The 19,383-nt window shown below is 40.5% G+C and overlaps 1 protein-coding gene across 1 annotated transcript in view; it reads left to right on the forward strand.

The window, feature by feature from the left end:
• Nucleotides 1-19,383, forward strand: part of LOC129237113 (uncharacterized) — a 94,418-nt gene that overhangs the window by 59,049 nt on the left and 15,986 nt on the right. Inside the window, exons 3-5 of the mRNA XM_054871551.1 lie at nucleotides 5,697-5,827; nucleotides 14,081-15,161; nucleotides 15,421-15,541. Of these exons, the coding sequence (XP_054727526.1) occupies nucleotides 5,697-5,827; nucleotides 14,081-15,161; nucleotides 15,421-15,541 (1,333 nt within the window). The remainder of the gene's footprint in view (nucleotides 1-5,696; nucleotides 5,828-14,080; nucleotides 15,162-15,420; nucleotides 15,542-19,383) is intronic.

Consider the following 19,383-nt stretch of genomic DNA (forward strand, 5'->3'; position numbering starts at 1 on the left):
AAACAAGGCTAATAAAATATCTTAGTAAGCAGTGAAGCTAATCGCAAAGTTAAATTTCCTATTTTTTATAATTTCATTTACCATTTTCATTATATTGTTGGCCTATATGACTACAGCTTATAAGGTAAAGACAAAAATAAGCTAAAAACCGAGCACGGAATCTTCTGTATTATGATGGGTTTTTTTGCAATTGAAAGCTAATTTCTTTTGGAAGGTGTAGGTAGGTAGGTTAGATGGCAAAAATACCACAGATGCACTTCAAGTAGCACTTACGTGCCATTTTGATACCATAATGTGGACCACTACCTGCGAAAAAAATTTAAAGAAGATAGAAGCATCTACAGCTGACCAACTCAGTGACCAGTGAACACCGCAATGAGTTTGGAAATTGAATGGCGTCCAATTCCCATCACCTTAAACGTCCTGTTTCTATCATATTGAAGCCATAGTGTTTTTCAATTAGCACACGAAGAGACAGACCTCCATCTGTCTTGCGCTTTTTCTAACAAGAAATTGTGTAGTTTCCCTTTAGAGACGGTAAAGTGGACACCGATGTCTGAGAAGAGGACAGCTGGAGCCGGTTCTGCCGACCCCTTCCTAGCAAGCTCATCGGCAATTTCATGTCCTGTGCTGAGGAACTCTGGTAAGGGAAATGTTTCCTGCACGTTCGAGACGTCTGAGTTCCTCCTTACAGCAGTTCACCAGAAGAGGGCTGCAATACGGCGACGAAGGGGCCTTGATCGCAGCTTAACTATCGGAGAAACTATTAACGTCTCCCTTCCAAAAGCGATGCCTAAGCATTTTGCAAGAAAAACGCTGCTCGTTTCCGGCAGTTTAAAGGAGACGGAAATATTGGCTGATTCAGAAAAAACCCCCGATTCCATCTTGGATCCATCAGTCAAAACAGAGGTACCTATCCGTGCCGACTCTCCCCTCTTTCCAATCTTGGCTGCTCGGAAAGTTAGACCTAGTCCAACCCTCAAAACCCAGTTTGCGGATGGAAAGATTAGTACGGAGTACAGAGAAGAAAGGGCAGATCTGCTTCAAGATGCTACTATGTCCTACAGGAAGCTGCCTCCGGAGTCCAATCTCCTTCAACCTAATAGCGCTCTGAGCAGCAAAGGATTTAACATAATAAAAAATTCTGTAATGTTTTCTATCACACTGCATTATCCAAATTTATCAATTATTTTCTATTAGCACTAAAAATTTGTAAAACAAATGGAACAACTTTCAAACAAATTGCCCTTTACGGTTATATTCCATATGAGCCAAACTCCCCTAAGCGGAAAAAGGAAGGCAAAGTAATGATGAAAAAATATTCCCTCATTTCTAAATCTGCTGATTTGTTATTTGTCTGCTCACTACTCTCCCGTACGTACTTTGCTCAACAGCAGAGCAGTGCTTGGTGGGTATATGCTGGTATATTTTTTGTATATATCTGCGTCATCTGCAGAATATTCTGGCCAAACCCCATCAGTAACGACGCACTGTGGAGATTACCGAACGAGGAACCCATCCATAGGCATATCAAACGCAGAAAGTGGCGATGAATTGGTCACACATTGAGAAAACAACCAGATAGCATCACGAGGATGGCACTTGACTGGAACCAGGAAGGGAGCAGTGGTCGCGGTCGACCAAAAAACACTTGGAGAAGGTCGATGTTGAGCGAACTAACAGTTACCAACATCTCATTGGACGGTGCAAAAACAACAGCACAGAACCGTGTACGATGGAATAGTCTTGTCGAAGCCCTATACTCCTGACACGAGTGAACAAGAAAAAAAAATTAGTAATATAATATATTATGATCTCTATAGACACCCTCGTAAGCATCTGCAGCGAAAGTGATAATTTTCACCCAAAAAAAAAACAAAAAATCATGTGAAAATTAACACTCAAAAAAAGCTGACAAATTAATATAAAGGCATACCTACATACACACATACTTTCACACACGAAGCAAAAAAACCATGTTGTGGTCAAAGTTAGTTTTCACAATATATCCATTAGTATCGCAATACCTGTTTGCTCTTTAATAATCTGCATACCTTTAAGCGAGTAGATATAATTGATTATGAATAAAAAGTGTGGCCAAGTAACTTTTTCAACTACTGTGAAATCGATTATTTTCAATCAAATGGAAAGTTTTTATAACTTTTTCATTTTGCCAATGAAACATTACTATTAAAACTCCATACTTTCATTTTCATTGTTTTAAATTAAAAATTAAAATCATCGATGCAATGCTTGTACAAATTGAAGAATAAAGAGTTGCAGCAAAAACAAAATAAATCTGTCAAAGGAAAAAATTAATTTGTAAGCACTCAAAGAGTAAAGGAATTTCTGTTGGCAGAAGCTTAGGCACACCATTGCACTTTTCAGGATAGTGCGAAACGATTTTTCGTGCTCGTGAAATTCTGTAGTATGGAGCTTACCTTTGCTAACCGAGTCGCACTACCGAATCAAGTACGTTCCTACGACAGTCGGTTTTACGTAACCGGAACGACCAGGATTTATACACGGCCAAGCACTGTCACCTCAGCAGCATTCCCCGTGTATGTATGGGGCATGTCTATGGTACTGCAACAACAACAACAACCGAATCAAGTACTGCATTTACATTGTAGAATATTTAGCGTCAAAACTGATTCTGAATCGGAATTGGTTGTCTAGTATATCGAAGATAATAAGAATAGGCTTTAACTTTCTTTCAGAAGTATGCCTCGATGAATATACTAGAGGGAAATGAAATTGCCGATGAGCTTGCCAGGAAGGGGTCAACAAAACCGGTTTCAGCAGTCCCCTTCTCAGTCATCGGTGCCCCTTTGATACAACTACATAATTTCTTTCTTAAAAAAGCGCAAGACAGATTGACGTCTGTCTCATCTGTGCTATTTCGAAAACACTATGGCTTCAATACGATAGGAGCAGAACGCTTAAGGTGATGGGAATTCGACGCTATTCAATTTCCAAACTCATTGCAGTGTTCACTGGTCACTGGGAGATCGGCTCTCATGCGGAGAAGCTTAGATTTCCGTACAACTCCAATTGCAGAAGCTGTGAGGATCCTGCAGAGAAAGAGGCTACAAATGACCGGCTCTGTCGGCTAGGCGCTTGAGATTCCTTAGCGTGCCCTTTGGGGATGACTTGAAGAAATTCATTCTCCAGCCTATATCCCTTTTCTCTCCTCCACTACATCAACAGTACTGAAGGGCTGTAGATGGTTTTCTCTTCCCTAATTTTTTCGCAGGTAGTGGTCCACACTATGGTATCAAAACGGTAGGTAAGTGCTATTTGAAGTGTTCCTTTGGTACTCGTACCATCTAACCTACCTACCTACCATGCCTCGTTAAGCATAGGATACGATTTTTGCACAATAGATCTCTCTTGGTAGCAGAGTGCCATAGTCTAATGATTAGAATGGGCGAATGGTAGAGAGTTTGTGGGCTGGCAGTGTCCGCAAAGCTACATTTAAAGCATCATTGAGTATTTACTTCAAAAACTATGATATAATAAGACCGGTTCGCAGAGACTGGGTTCTCACCCACGGCTATGAAACATGCGTCCTTAAAGTTAATTACGTGAATTTATTGATGCGATTTGAAAGAAAAATTCTTACAAGAATATTCGGCCCCATACGATTAGAAGAAGGTTCATACATACATACGGTATAACCACGAGCTCAGTGTTTTAATCGGAGGAAATGTAACGTGGTTTATAAAGTCACAACGATTACGGGGGTATGGACACGTTTTAAGGATGAACAGCGAAAGAACGACCAAGAAAGTGTTTGAAGCAAACCTTGAAGTAGCAAAAAGGAGAGGCCGACCAAGGAGACGATGGTTGCAAGACGTAAAAGACGATATACGAAAGATGATAATCTCACAACAAAGGGCAGTCGAGAAGAATGAAGGCGTATTGTAGAGGAGGTAAAGTCCCCCCCGGACGGTAATGCCAAGATGATGATGAGTCTTTTACTTGTGCACTTCAAAACTAATTCGGGAAGATAAGTTATTGTCAAACTGGGTTGGTCACCAGAACATATCGTCTTTTCGAGGCTCTTACGAGACTTTTATTGGCTCACAAATAGATTTAATGCTTATACAAGACAACTAACTCCATTGATATATAAATGCCTTGAGCAGGATGAGACTACGGAACACAATTTTTCTTTTTTTTAAATCAGACCCACTTGTGATATTCAAAGAAATTTGATAGTTATTATACTTAGCCCTTATTTTTAATGATACCAGGTAGTATCGCATCGAATACTTTCACAGCCGGATTGTTTATTTCCTTTCGGACGGCATGGCCTACCAACGAAGTCGCTGGATCTTTATTCACTGCGTTATGTCTATGCCGTCGTAAAGTTCATACAGTTAATTGCTTCATTGCTCCTCCGTCTGCGATATTCGCTATCACCAACGTACAAAGAATGGTTACATATGTAGAAGTCCATGCAAGTACGCAAGTACTGAACGTCATTCACAGTGGCCAGGACGACTATTCTGCATATGGCCCAAGCAAATCACCCAACTATCCTCTGGTTAGGTGCCGAATATCCGCGCTAATGTGAGAAGGCGAATCAGTACATGATATCTGATTTTGCGCTGTATTTGGGAACCGCCAAGTACAAATATCTCTGAATGAAAACGAGCAAGAAAAACAATGTTACCGTCAGAAGTCCTCGATATACTTATTTATAGCTGACTATGTATATTTTATATATATACCGAGGTCTTCTTCCTATTTATGGTATGAGGTTTGTTGTGGTTTTATAAATGAAGGACTTACAATTTTATTCCGCCTTCGAAAGGTATATGGCTTTTTCGGATGAGAGGCTTTTCCAGAGCACAAATATCTACACTCGGAGATTTGCCATGAATTTGGTGTTTCGAACGCAGACACTACCGAATGCTGCCATCACGCAGAAGGCGATTCGCTTATAGGTTTAAGAAAACATCGCATACTTCTCACCCGATTATTTCTATTTTATTATTTTATATATAATTTATAAGATATCTGCTTACTCTGTTTTTTTACTATCACTATCCATTTTCCACTATTGAAATACAGAATGCTTTATAAAAAAATTATATTTGTATCAAATAAAGTTGGAGTGACGGTATACGGTTTTTGAAAGAGACTTCCCTTCCCACACATTTTTATTCCATTTTATAAAGAGTGGTTAAATTTCAAGGGCCGATGTTGAATGTGAACCACACCTAAACGTCATCGACACCGTTGGACTTCTTTCTTTAGGGTTATTTGAAAGAAAAGGTGTACGTTGATAAGACAGCAACAATTCAAGAGCTAAAGGATGAGATAATTCGGCATATTAACGACGTGGAACCTGAATTATGAATCAGTGTCATCGAAAATTTGTACCATCGGATGGAGGTGTGCCGCCGAGGCAGCGGGGGCTATTTGACCGATATTTTGTTACATACGTAATTGAGCCATACCAGTATTATCATAACAAGAAGAAACGGTAATAATTTCCTAAAAAAATTATATTTTATTTAAAATCAACACCGGCCCTTGAAACTTAACCACCCTTTATATGCACTTTATATTCAACCTGCCCTAGAAGAATTTAAAAAATTTGCTCTGATAAGAATATGAATATATTTGTTTATTATAATTTTCCACACTATTCATCGAATCCGTTTAAATTTTTACACTTTCAGCTGAGTGCGCCACCTGCAAACAGTTGTCACTTAATGACTACCTCGCCCAAACAGGTTTATGCGACACAAGAGGCCATTGAAGCAGAGCTGGTGAAGAGTCGCTTGGATGCACCACAGGAGATAATTGCGCGGTGAATATTTTTTACTACTTACAAGCATTTTTTATTTATTTAAATATGTAGAGACATATAAAAATTACATAGAATTATAAAATTACAGTAGGTCAGCCTCGAATTTATCATGTACTGTAACTTTAGTAGCCAAAGAGTAGAAATTTCTTACAGAATATGATGGGTAAAATTTGTTCATTATTTTAAAAATTATATCAAATGATGTTAGTCATGTTTTCAAGTCAGATATACCTCTATGTATGGTGCATTCTTCAATTGTTCATGATATAGAAATAGCCTTCTGTGCTTTTATTAAAATTTAGGTGCATTCGATAACGCGAACTTTCAAGCCATAGAACTGGCACTCTTTAGTAGGGAAGTCGATCCAGAAACTATCAAAGCGCTAAACAATATACTAAACCAAAGGAGTTACTTGGGGCAAGCTACCTTAAGTGTAACAGTCGTGAAATTATGTCCACAAGGTAGGTATTATCGCCACTGATTTGGCCCATCCTGGCTGATAACTTAGTATAAACCCTTAGCAATAAAGGGTACAAGACAATGGGATGTGCCAATGAGATTTCGTGTAAACCACGAATGGACCAGAATGAACTTAATGCAAGACAACTTAAATAAAACTTGGGAATGGTGTAGGAAAGAGGAACTATCAGTAAAACCTTCCAAAACCACTAGTATCCATCCCCTTTACCTGGAAAAGAGTTTTAAATATACCCACTGTGGAAATAAATGCGAAAGGGTTATATATTTAGGAATTATATATATATATATAATTGGCGCGTACACCCCTTTTGGGTGTTTGACCGAGCTCCTCCTCATATTTGTGGTGTGCGTCTTGATGTTGTTCCACCAATGGAGGGACCTAAAGTTTCAAGCCGACTCCGAACGGCAGATATTTTTTTTATGAGGAGCTTTTCCATGGCAGAAATACACTCGGAGGTTTGCCATTGCCTGCCGAGGGACGACCGCTATTCTAAAAAACTTAATTTTTGATCTTTCACCGAGGTTCGAACCGACGTTCTCTCTCTGAATTCTGAATGGTAGTGACGTACCAACCCATTCGGCCACGGCGGCCGCTAGAGAAATAACTCACTTGGCTGGCCCATCTCACCTCAGTAATAAAAAAAATCAACTGAAAACCTTTGGACAACAAAACAAAATTTGGATAAATCCTGAGTTCAGGACTGACCTTCTGGATCTACACCCCAATGGTAAGGCCAATCTTATTATATAGGGCATTCGTATGGTGGACAAAATCAAATTAAATTGCAACTACATCAAAACTGGTGGGCTATAAAGGCTGGTGGACTGGTGGACTAAACTACCTCAACTGCTGCTGGCCACCTCTATATCCTTAACAGGTCCGAACATGCAGCATGCATGACCCGAACGAATGACCACACGGAATCCGTGCTCAATTTTACTAAGAGATACAAGGTCATCTTCCCGTCTAGGATGGAGGGTTCGAAAAAGTAAATATTAAAATACATCCGACAGTCAATCAGTCCTCAAAGCTTTAAATAGTTTTGCGTTTAATTCTAAAGTCCTTATAGAGTGTAAAAATGCACTCAATAAACTGTCGACTCTTAATCAGGTCTCCCTGATTTAGGTTACAGGACATGAGGGACACGAAGGAAGCGAGAAGGCAAACTTTTATGACAAAAAAGGGTAGGAAGGGCCAACTCAATTTTTTAACATTCACTTAAAACAATAGGAAATCAAAAAATGTGCACAAATAAAATCCAAGAAATACTGGAACGGCACAAATGGCCTTAATTACTCTCAAAACTTCCTGAGCTTTAAAGCCAACAAAGTAAAATCTGCTCTAACCCTAGAGAAAAAGGGCCTCAGATTCCTCTGTGGCGCACTTACAGGCAACTTTGCCTGCAATAAACATTTCAATTGGATTATCTAGCATTAGTTTATTCAGGTTCTGCTGTAATGAAGAGGAGTCCATGGAATACTTAGTCACCAACTGGGAAGCATCAAGTCACTAGAGACTGAAGAATTCTGAGCTAATAGAGAATGAAGACTTACAAATGCGCCCTCCCAAGGAGCTGGTTCGAGTCCTTGCAATGCTAAATAATTAAAATTAAGCACTTAGGGCCGCAATCAGGTCACAGTGCATAAAGGCCTTAGCCTAACCCGTACAGCCTTTGCCATTACTAAATACTCGCTTAGAATTGGGGCTAATCCGTCCTCTGGATTCCAAAAAACTATATCATATTCAAGAATTGGTGGCATATAAAAAAAATTATTTTGCAATTAAGCAATCAAGTTCTCTTTCTCCCTTTCTAATACCTGCCTGTGCCAAATTTCAGCAGTCGAGGCACTTCTTTTTTATTACTGAAAGCAAAAATGTTGTATGTAAATGTGTCGCGACATGTAAGAATTTCGCCAAATTAATGGAGACATAATTATGTGGAATGCTAATGCCAAAAAAAATATTCTATTTATGATTTTGTGCTTTTTTCGCGTCTGCTTTTCTTTGCATTTCATCACTCAACACAAATTTTTAATAGCTTACATATTTCATAGCTAATTAAGCATCAAGCCGAATTGCCAAAAATCATAAAAGTTCCATAAAAATGCAGCAAATACAATTCCGTGTCACTTTCATAGTTGAGAACTTAATAAAAACTGCCATGAAATGGCAAATACTTCAGCTAAACTTTTATAAATAGTCGAGAGAAGTTAAAAATTTGTCTCAAGGTAAAAGCATGTCGCCTGCAGCAAGCAGCTGAAAAGGCACAATTTTTTTTTTTTAACGTAAAGATGAAAGCGCTTAATTTAATTTAATGACTTAATTAACAAACAAAAAATCGAAATTATTTTCTCTAGATTTTTTACTATTTATATCTGCGCTTATACTGCATTAATACTGAAGCAACGTGGAAAATTAAGGCCCTTCCAGTAAGGGCGGGTAGATGTTGAAATGGTATAAAGGAATCCGTATTTGAGGGTAGGCACAATTTATTTTATTTGAAAGGACCATATGCTGTCATCTGGTTCAGATATCTCAAGTGGAGGCGGTGCTTATAAATGCAGAGAAGCAGAAAAGGGCAATGAGGATTACGGTTGGTGGAGGTATAAAATACATTCACAGGAGACGGTGAAATATCTCGGAAACATGCGCGACACAAGGCTAAGCTTCAAACGACATCTGGCAGTACTGGGTTGCCCATACTCGATGGACTCGATGACTCTTTGGGCCCATTCCAATCGACGAGACTTGTCCGCAGGCAACAATATTTGCGTCAATTGAATCTTATATGGGCATAAATGCAAATCAATGCGGATAATTCGTTGTAAAGTTGATTTTGGGATGTCTTTGGCGACGTCTCAACACTGGCCCATACAAGAGCAATATTCTCATCCGATCGCCTTGGTCGGTTTTGATTTGGCCTCTTTGGATTAGAAAGAGCATCACCAGTCGAAAACCTTTCGTACAAACGTTTAATGGTCTTCTTAGAAGGCGCGCTTTTTACATTATTTAGTTTTTTATAAGCACGTTGAGTTTTCACAATTGACTTCTTTTGTTGAATGTAAATTTCAACAATTTGGGAGAGCTTGCGTGGCGTGTACTGTTCCGTGGTAAAAATTTGCTTGGACTGACGCTTCCAACGCGGTATGTCATTAAGCGATCTGACGTCTCTGTCAAAAGATACAGGGTTGCCAGATGGGTCCGTCGAATATTGGCAACACTGTAGTTAATTGTAAAGCAGCAGCTATCATTGGCGTACTCACAAGAATTCTGCCTAACATATGTTGGTGGCCCGCAAGGAGAAAGGAGGCAACTCATATCAACTCTGGTGGACTCTATGGTGTTCGACGCAGCGCCCATATAAGCTGAGAGCAAACATAGCCATATATGTGACACCGTACCCATAGACACAGCGCACTTGCATGCACTTATAGAACAGTATCAGGCGACGAAATATCCATTGTTGTCAGAAAGATACCATATTGACATCCATACGATGGAGCCGTATCGCCTATACAGCGTTAAAAAGAGTGAAATGGACGGAAGCTGAAAAAAAAACACAGAAAGAGGGTGATCTATGTCTGAAAGGCAAGGATGATGGAGAGAGTCAACCATAGACCGGTAAACATACAAACATATATCAGATTTCGAAAGCTGGATGAATAGGAAACATGGCGATATCGAGTACTACCTAACTCAGATACACATCACACATGGCTGCCTCTTGGAATACCTATGCACACCGTTTCCAACTAGCTGACAACTCTTTTCGTCCCATTTGCTCGCATACAGTTGAAAGCGCAGAACACGCGGTTTTTCACTGCAATCGTTTTAGTGAAGAACATCTACCATCCCACACAACATTTGTCTCGGATATGTGCTCGTACATAGCTAAATGATACACCGTAAAAACATTCGCGTCTTTAGTCTTGATGAGGCTCAGGTAGAGGAAAGTCCAGAAGAGATTCAACAGCAACAACAACGCCAGCTGCAGTAGAAGCAGTTTGGTAGTGGAGATGAACTGTTTTAGGCAGGCCAACGACTGATACAGATGCTTGAGTCAATCACTTACTATCAAGCAGAAGACAAGACAATAGTGTTTAAGTATCGGACTCTTGCTTATTTTCCGATTTCATTTCATTTCCTACACAAACGAGTTTGAGCGCATTAGGAGGAGTGGATACTATCGATGGCATAAAGTCTTCATATGCCCGCGGAAGTAGAACCAGGATGCCGGAACCCGTTATATCAATATACATGAACGCGCGGCTCTACCTTGAAGAGAAACTCTAAAGCGATTCCAAGGTGGAAAACAGCCGAGAAGGAAGAATAGTATAGAGTTAGTGGGAGTATGTTCTACACACCACTGGTGTTATGGGACCTTTGATAATGTTTCTGGCATTTTGATTACAACCGTTTTACCAAAAACAAAATACAAAAAAAAAATAGAAAACATAAAAACATGATGCCTCAAGTTGCAACTAGTTAAAAAAATGAATGAACCTACGGAAGAAATTCTTTCGAAACTTCGAAAAAACCAGAGTTACAAAATTTTATTTTTAAAAGTTCAGATAGCATTCTAAAAAAATAACTGTCTAGCTGTATTTTTTTACATAATGACTATATTTTTAATTAAGAAGCCAACATAAAAAAACAATCCAAAAAATTTTTGGAGCTTCATAAAATCTACAAGTAAAACACCTACTCTACCTTATTTTTCAATAATAAAAGTGTGAATACTACGACTGAAGCGGCTAACGTTTTCGCCAACTTTTTTAAATTCAATTTTATTCCTGCGTCTGTAGGTTAAGTTGGAATGGTTACCCAAGGAATGGGCACAATTGGACGAAGTTAAACGGATTCGCCCTTTGTGATATCATTGTGAAGGAGGTAAGGCTTTCTTGACTGTTAATACGAATGTGAGTAGCGAATCACCTGCCTCCTTGATTACGGCTACCTCTGTCTGGAACACACTGCATTGGTCCGGTAACCTGAATTTGAGTCTGAAGGAGAACTTCTCGCAAAAAACTCTTCCACCAACTTTTCCTTCCAACTTCGATCCATCCGTGAACAAGTTCACCAGGCCCTGTCCCCAAATGTAGCCCGCCGTCCACTCTTCCCTAAGCCCTCAGTCTGATTGCGGTACGTGCAGCAGCAATTCTGCCTGCGATGTCTGCGCATACCACATTTAACATTGCGTGCGTTAAGCGACAGAGTAGGAGTCGTTCGAAGCGCCGCTCTGATTCCAATGATTTACAATGGTATTATACAGCCAAAAAACAACTCTAGGTGAAAGGCGCCATCTTTTGCCAATTGCGCCCTTGCAGCAATACCAGGCGATCCTTTCTGTCAAGGATAATACCTAGGTACTTCACCTTGTGAGAAAGCATCAACGGAGCGTCCCCTATTGAGGAAAGTTGAGCTATGGGTGTTGAATATTTTTTCCTAAACATTTTTCGCTAGCGCTTCCTATGGTGCTTACGACTCTGTGTATTTGTTCGAACGTTGATGATGTGAGTAATTATAGACAGATCTCCAAGCTTTCCACTTCCTCTAAGTCATTTGAATACATTGTAAAATAGAAAAAGTATTTCGCAGTCAAACTAGCCCGGCTTCACCTCAAGTAAATCGACCGTTTCAAACTTGGTTGTTTTCTCAAGAGATTGAATAGCAGCTTTTTCGAAAGGTTTCCAGGTCAGTGTTGTATATACGGATTTCTCTAGGGCATATGACGGATATTATATGCAAGCAAATAAATGTCATGAAATTTTATACCATTTTAGAATCGTTTAAAGTTTCCAAGCTCTTAAAAAAACCCCAATATAAAAAGAAATTCACTTGTGACCCACTGCAGCTGCTTATTTACGTGATGACTGAAGTGTACAAATTTTTCCAGGCTTACTCCTAAATATTTCAATGTTCTCTGGACTGAAATTTTGAATCGTGTATGTTTGACTTTATTCCAAAATGTGCTCTATATAACCATTCAATATTTTTACGGGGGCCCTCGACAATTTTGTTTCTTAATTCGTTCGCTCTGTGTAAACTTTTTTATGCCAGTTTCAGTTGAGCAGCCGAGGTAGCTGAAGCTTTCGACGAATTTCACCGGACATCCGTCAACCATTCTTGCTCTATTGTCACTCTCACTCTCATAGCCTTGTTATTGGCGATGTTGTGAGAGAGGAGACAGATGTCATCGACGAAGTCCAGGTCCTCAAGATGTCTGGTGAAACTCCACTCGATGCCTTTTTTGTGCAGGGTCAGTTGGTTCATGACGTCATCAAGTACGATGGCGAGGACAAGGGGCGGCAGGGGACAACCTTGTCTTACGCCTGCGTTGGTAGTGAATGGATCGCTGATATCGCTTTTGTAAAACACTGCCAGTTCGGAATTCTCATGAAGGGCTCTGATGAGGCAAATTATCATGGCGAGAACTCCCTTTCTACTCATCGTCTCGTTTGATAGTGTCGAACGCCTTCTTAAAGTCTACGTACAGTATGTAAAGCGGGAAGCGCCACTCGACTAATTGTTCTACTATAATCCGAAGTGTTTTAGCTTGGTCCGATAGCCACGCGGCAATTAGGGCCGTAGGCTCTATTATGGTGCATTCGAAACTGGTCAGGGAATGCCTGGTCACTCTCGCGATTGCATCAGAATTCTTTGACATAAGGATAGTTTGGGTACCTGATCATAGTGACATTGCTGGAAACTGCGAAGCCGACGAGTTGGCCAGACAAGGGACCTGTGAGGTAGTGTGCCCGCGAAAGGAGAGGATCGGGATCCCCTTGACAACCCGCGCTCTCCTCCTGGGAGGATGGGGCTTTGCACCAACTCAGCGAGCGCTGGGCAAATACACGAACGTGTAAGGTCGCGAAGTCCTTCTGGCCACGTTTGGATCGGAGGCGTTCGAGGAATATTCTGAGGATAAAGAAAACTCATCTTTCAAATTTCGTTGGCAGCCTCACGGGGCACTATCCGCGGGGTATATACGCCGTGAGACTCGGAATTACTTCGATTCCGTTTTGCGTCAGCTGTATGGAGGATGAGGTGGAATCATCTCAGCACCTGCTCCTTAGCTGCCAGCTCTAGCCTCTTGGTTCTCACTTCATTTCTGCGCCTACTGATATAGCAGGTCTTGATATCAAAAATCTGATGAACTTCATCAGCAGTATAAAGAGGTTAACACAACCGCAAATTAGTCACCGTTCATAGTCCACAAATACTCAACCCCCGCCCTCTCCTTTTCGTGCTATCGTTTTTTCCCTTTCACCTCTTTTTCCCCTCTTGCAATGGTATCACAAAGGATTAACCAAACTTATTTCGTCCAAGTGGGCCCACTCTCTGGGCAATCATTACTACCTAACCTAACCTAAGTTTTAGACTTGAAATAAACGAAATGGAATAAAATATAATTAGTAAAGATAGTAAACATATAAATGCATTTTAAAAGATTACTTAAAACAGTATAAAGTCTATAGAATTAACATTTTGAACTAATCACTTTTAGCTTTCCGCTCACAGTCACTTTTTTAACCTCAAACTTTTATTCTCGCATGCAATATTTTCGGATCATTCGACATCTTACCATCACCTTCATCGACCAAATCCACATCGCAATTACTGCAACACTGCCATGGCCCCCCTCCAATGTCATTGGCTTTCACTAACAAAATAACTTCAACGCATTTAACACCACATCCCGAGCATGCAACATCAACCTGCTACACGCACAACATCTTGCCTCATCATTTTTCATGTTCACTCAAACGCAGCAAACAAAATGGTTTTACGCCAATGACCAACGCACTGCCCATAGCCAACGACAATACTAAAATATGTGACCACATTCTTTCGCAGCAATCACCAGATGTAATACAAAAACAACAGCAGGACTACAAAGTGGCAATTGATCTGCAATTGGACACAGCAAAAACAGCAACAACAGCAACTTTTCAATTCACATCGCCCACTGCAACATTTAAGCGCAAAAAGCAGCAACAACAAAAACAATTCGAACATCAACTCCACAACAACAATAACTGTTACAACAATCAAACAGCGGTAATTAATAATTCACTACCAATAGAACAACAACAACAATTGAATTCAAAATCACCTAGCCGCATTAGCGTTCAGGGTGGCAATGTGCAACATGCACCAGCAACGAACATTTCGGTTGTGTTGAATGGTATTGGGGCGCCAAAAGCAACGAAAGCGACAAATCCGGCGATTGTTGACGATATTTTAGGTCTTCGTGCAGGTGCCAGTGGTGGCACTGGTGGGTGTCACATTGACAACCTAACAACAACAGCGACAAACATACGCACGCCACACCACCACCACACGTTACCACGTTTTGTCACAACAACAACAACAACAACAACAGCAACAAAACCATTGCCACGTGCTGCTGCTTATGCCGCTGACAAACTCGATTTAGTGGGCAGCCACACAAGCAAATCGCCGCTGGTGGCGTTCACAAACTCACAACTAAACGGCCACAATAAGCGGCAACGTGCCACTCCCAAGGTGAAACCGGCTCAACGACAACATCAACAGCAATCACGGCTACAACAGCAGGCGTTGCCAAAGAGAATGCCCACAGGCGCTGCTGGTGGCAGTGGCAGTGCGAATGGTAGCGGTAGTGGCAATAGCAGCAATTACAGCAACAACAATAACAACAATACACTGCACAAAGGTAACAGCGCATTCATGGACAGTTTGGGCGCACACTTAGAGTTGGTGGGGTGGCGTAAGAAGTGCCTGTATGGCTTGCTAGTGCTGCTGATGCTGCTCATCATCACGAATTTGGTGTTGACGCTGTGGATACTGAAGGTGATGGAATTCACAACGGTGAGTAGCACAAGCATGCAACATCAAAGCGGCACTTACCTTGCCACACATACACACACACATATATATTAAACAATCGTTGGTTGGTTGTTGTCACCCGGCCGATCTGGCGCAATCCATTTTGACCAGTTGACATCAACCATACCAAAGTAGGCACCTCAATACATACAGGTATTTGCCTCATTACTTGCCACAATTGTTGTTAATTGACCTTCAATGGTTTTTGTCTTATCATCGTCATCACGTCTATACATTGCAGGATGGCATGGGGCAGCTGAAGATAGTGCCAGGCGGCATACAACTAACCGGTCAAGCGCTCATAATGGATATGCTGCGTGCATCGACAATACGCTCCAGGCACGGCCAGCCGATAGCGATAGGTGAGTACAGGCGACACATGCACGCCACGATAAATATACGAATAATCACATAAATTTTATTGCTTTCTATGTGTGTGTGATATATTTCACACATTGCAGGAACGTATAAGTAGGCCTGTGTGTGTGCGGATGATATGCAAATTTCTTTGCCTGTGATTTGCAGCAATTTGTACGCCGCCAGCATGCCAAATAATCACATACACACATGCAAACGTGCATTAACACGCAAATGAATAAATCTACGTGTGTGTGTGTGTGTGTGGGCATGCAAATATGTATTTAGTCGGATAATGTTTGTCCGATAACGTCACGGCTAGATAAGATATTTGTGCACGTAATTTATTATGATTATGTCCCTATTAATATTCATTTTGCGTAAATTTACTAATGTTAAGATTATGCTGCTAAATGCCTATTGCCACTACCATTTACGCACATACATACATACACACAGACACACAGTCAGCGTCAAAGTAAGGTGCACACCTCATATGATATTAATAAGCCTTGACTATTTAATTCTTTACTTTTAAATCTAATTAGAAGTGTAAAAACTACTGCGAAATATCGCGTCCCAATACAGCGTATACTAGGTTGCTCAAAAAGTTCTGCGGTTCGATAAGAAAAAGACAATTTTATCTGAAATGCACTTTATTATTTAGTATAGTCTCCCTACACCGAGAGATCAATGCATTTCTTCCAACGCGATTCCTATTAATAAATTCCATCCCTGAAGTGAGAGTCTGGAAGGGCTGCAAAACACGATCCACAGCTGTTAAGACCTCATCATTTGATGAAAATACTTTTCAAGCATAAATTATTTTTTAGATGTGGAAGCAGATGGAAGTTGCTAGTGGCTTAACCTGTGAAACCTTAACCTATATTTAAAGCTGGGAATAAAAATTACATCGCGAACAACAGACCTATTTCCGAACATTCAACGGTTTCAAGGCTCTTTGAGTGTGTTGTAAAACAAAAATTATACTTCGCTGTAAAACGTAATATATCAAGTAATCAGCATGGTTTTATGGATGGTGGTCAACTGTCACTAATCTTGCTGTTTTCTCAGACTTTTGTACGTTGGATTTCAATAATAGCCTTCAAGCTGATGTAGTTTATATGAATTTTTCCCAGACATTCGATAAAGTCTACCACTCAACCTTAATCTCTAAACTTATGAATTTTGGGTTTCACTCTACTTTGCTTAAATGGATAAAGTCATACCTTTTCAATTGTGAATGTGTAATTGTTACCGATAATGTATATTCTTATTCTTTTATAGCCTCTTCTGGTGTCCCTCAGGGCAGCATTTTGGGCCCTTTGTTCTTTGTAATTTTTATTAATAACATGTCTGAATGTTTTCAATTCTCCAAGTTAGGTTAGGTTGGTATGGTTGCCCAGGGAGTGAGCACACTTGGACAAAGAAAGATTCGTCCTTTGTGATACCATTGTGAAGGAGGTGAGGTGAAAGGGAAAGACCGATGGGATGCAGGGAGAGGGCGGGGAGAGGTGGTGATGGGATGGTTAGGAGCGTGTGGATTACGAACGATGACTATGTTTGCGTCAACCGCTTTATGCTGCTGATGAAATTCATCAGATTTTTAATGTCAGCGCCAGCTATATCAGCAGGCGTGTCAAAGAAGTAAGAGCCAAGATGCCTGGATCTTAGCTCCGCCAGAGAAGGGGCAGCTAAGGAGAAGGTGCTGAGATGACTCCACCTCATCCTCCATTCATCCAGCGCAAAAAGGACTCGAAATGATTCCAAGTTTCACAGCATGCATTTCTCGCGCATTGTGTCCTGTAAGAGAACCCACTAGATTGGAGAGCTGATATTTTATCAGCCTCAGAAGCTCGCCCGAGCGCCTCCGGTCCACACGTGGTCAGAAGGATTTCGCGACCTCACACGTTTGTGTATTTGCCCAGCGCTCGCTGAGTTTGCGCGATGCCCATCTTTCCAGGAGCAAACCGCAGGTAGTCAGGGGGATCCCAATTCTCTCCCTTCGCGGGGAAATCACCTCACATGTCCCTTGTCTGGCCAGCTCATCTGCCTCACAGTTTCCCACAATGTCGCTGTGGCCGGGAAGCCAGATGAGGCTGATGTCAAAGAATTCGGACGCAGTCGAAAGTGAGGTCAAGCATTCATTGACCAATTCCGAATGCACCGTCATAGACCCGAGGGCCCTTATTGCTTTACTTTCTTGACTGTTAGTACGCATTTGAGCAGCCATTCAGCTGCCTCCTTGATTGCGGCTACCTCTGCCTGGAACACACTGCAGTAGTCCGGTAACCTGAATTTGAGTCTGATGGGGAGCCCCTCGCAAAAGACTCCTCCGCCAACCTTTCCATCCAACTTCGATACATCCAAGTGTAGCCCTCCATCCACTCTTCCCTTGACGGGATGTGAGTGGAGAATGTTCCGGTTGGACTAATCGAGGGTATACACTGGTCTGTTGACAGACGGATGAACTCGAAGTTTCTAAGGATCCTCATAAGTGAGGTTGAGCTTATAGCTCCATTCGGTAAACCTTTCCTGCAGCAAATTAATGAAATCGCAGGCATAGAGATACAAAATTTGCTGTTATATCGGGAACTCAGGAAATAAATCTGACCTAAGAAAAAAAACCAAAAAAAAAGAACATCACACGAGAACAGTGGTAATAAAACGGCGCTAGTCACTAATTAAAACTACTAAATTAGTACAAGTACTCAACCACCTCAACAACAACAACGACAACACTTCTTCGTTAGGTATTTTGCCGAGCTTCTCCTCGTATTTGCGGCGTGCGTCTTGGTGTTGTTCCACAACCAGCGCGACCTAAAGTTTCAAGCCCCGAATGGCAAATGTTTTCTTTTAAGGAGATTCGAACAATCGTGGGTTTGCCATTGCCTGCCGAGGGGCGACCGCTATTAGAAAAACTTTTTGTTCATTCTAGTATTTCATGCACGGAGACTCGAACGTACGTACTCGGAATGCAGTCACGTACCAACCCATTCTTCTACGGCGACCGCCATAGTTAAAAAAAAATTATTGAAATTAAAAAAAAAAAAAATAAATAATTTAATAAGGAAATAAATAACTTGTCAATATGTGGTGCACACTTTATTTTGCCGCTGACTGTATTTGAATGAATACATTATAACAGATGAAGGTACCATACATACACATTTCTTGTAAACGTCAGACGTCCCTCAATACCACAGGTTTTTTGTCATTTTCCAGTTATTGTTTGTTTGTTTCATTGTTGTTCTTCTACATCTAAAATTCTACACCTACGCTTAGCAAATCTGTGATTGTGTATTCAATATTTTATTAAGTCATCACATGAAAGGTTGCATATTTGCCGTCCGAGGCTTGAAAAAAGTCACTTAATGTACGTGAAAAGCTGTGTAATTTATTTATTTCATCTATTGCAGTTTTGTCTTAGAACAATACAAAAAAATGGCGGACATAGATGATTTCTCCGACATTTATCATCTTCGCCTTAAATATCAGTATTTTTTAAAAGAACTCCATTGCCCAAATAAACTTCTTCATTGTAATTTAATTCTTCGTACTGAGAATAATATTAAGTCATATCCGAAAGCGTTTTGGCACTTCATAATTTTAATAATTTTAAAAATGGCGCTGAAGGAAGTAGTCTGGTCAAATACTCATTTTTTATAGATATTTTTTAGGAATATTTTTTTAAGCAACTAAAATGCGATCGTTTTGATTTTATAGTATGTTATTATTGACATCAAGTAGTATACAAAAACAAATTTTTTTTGTTTGTTTGGCAGATTTTTTTGTAGTAGTGTGGCACCAAAGTAAGCGTCTTAAAAAAAAGATAGGTGGCTTGTCA

This window comes from Anastrepha obliqua, chromosome 2, assembly GCF_027943255.1.
Source record: "Anastrepha obliqua isolate idAnaObli1 chromosome 2, idAnaObli1_1.0, whole genome shotgun sequence".
Lineage (NCBI taxonomy): Eukaryota > Metazoa > Arthropoda > Insecta > Diptera > Tephritidae > Anastrepha > Anastrepha obliqua.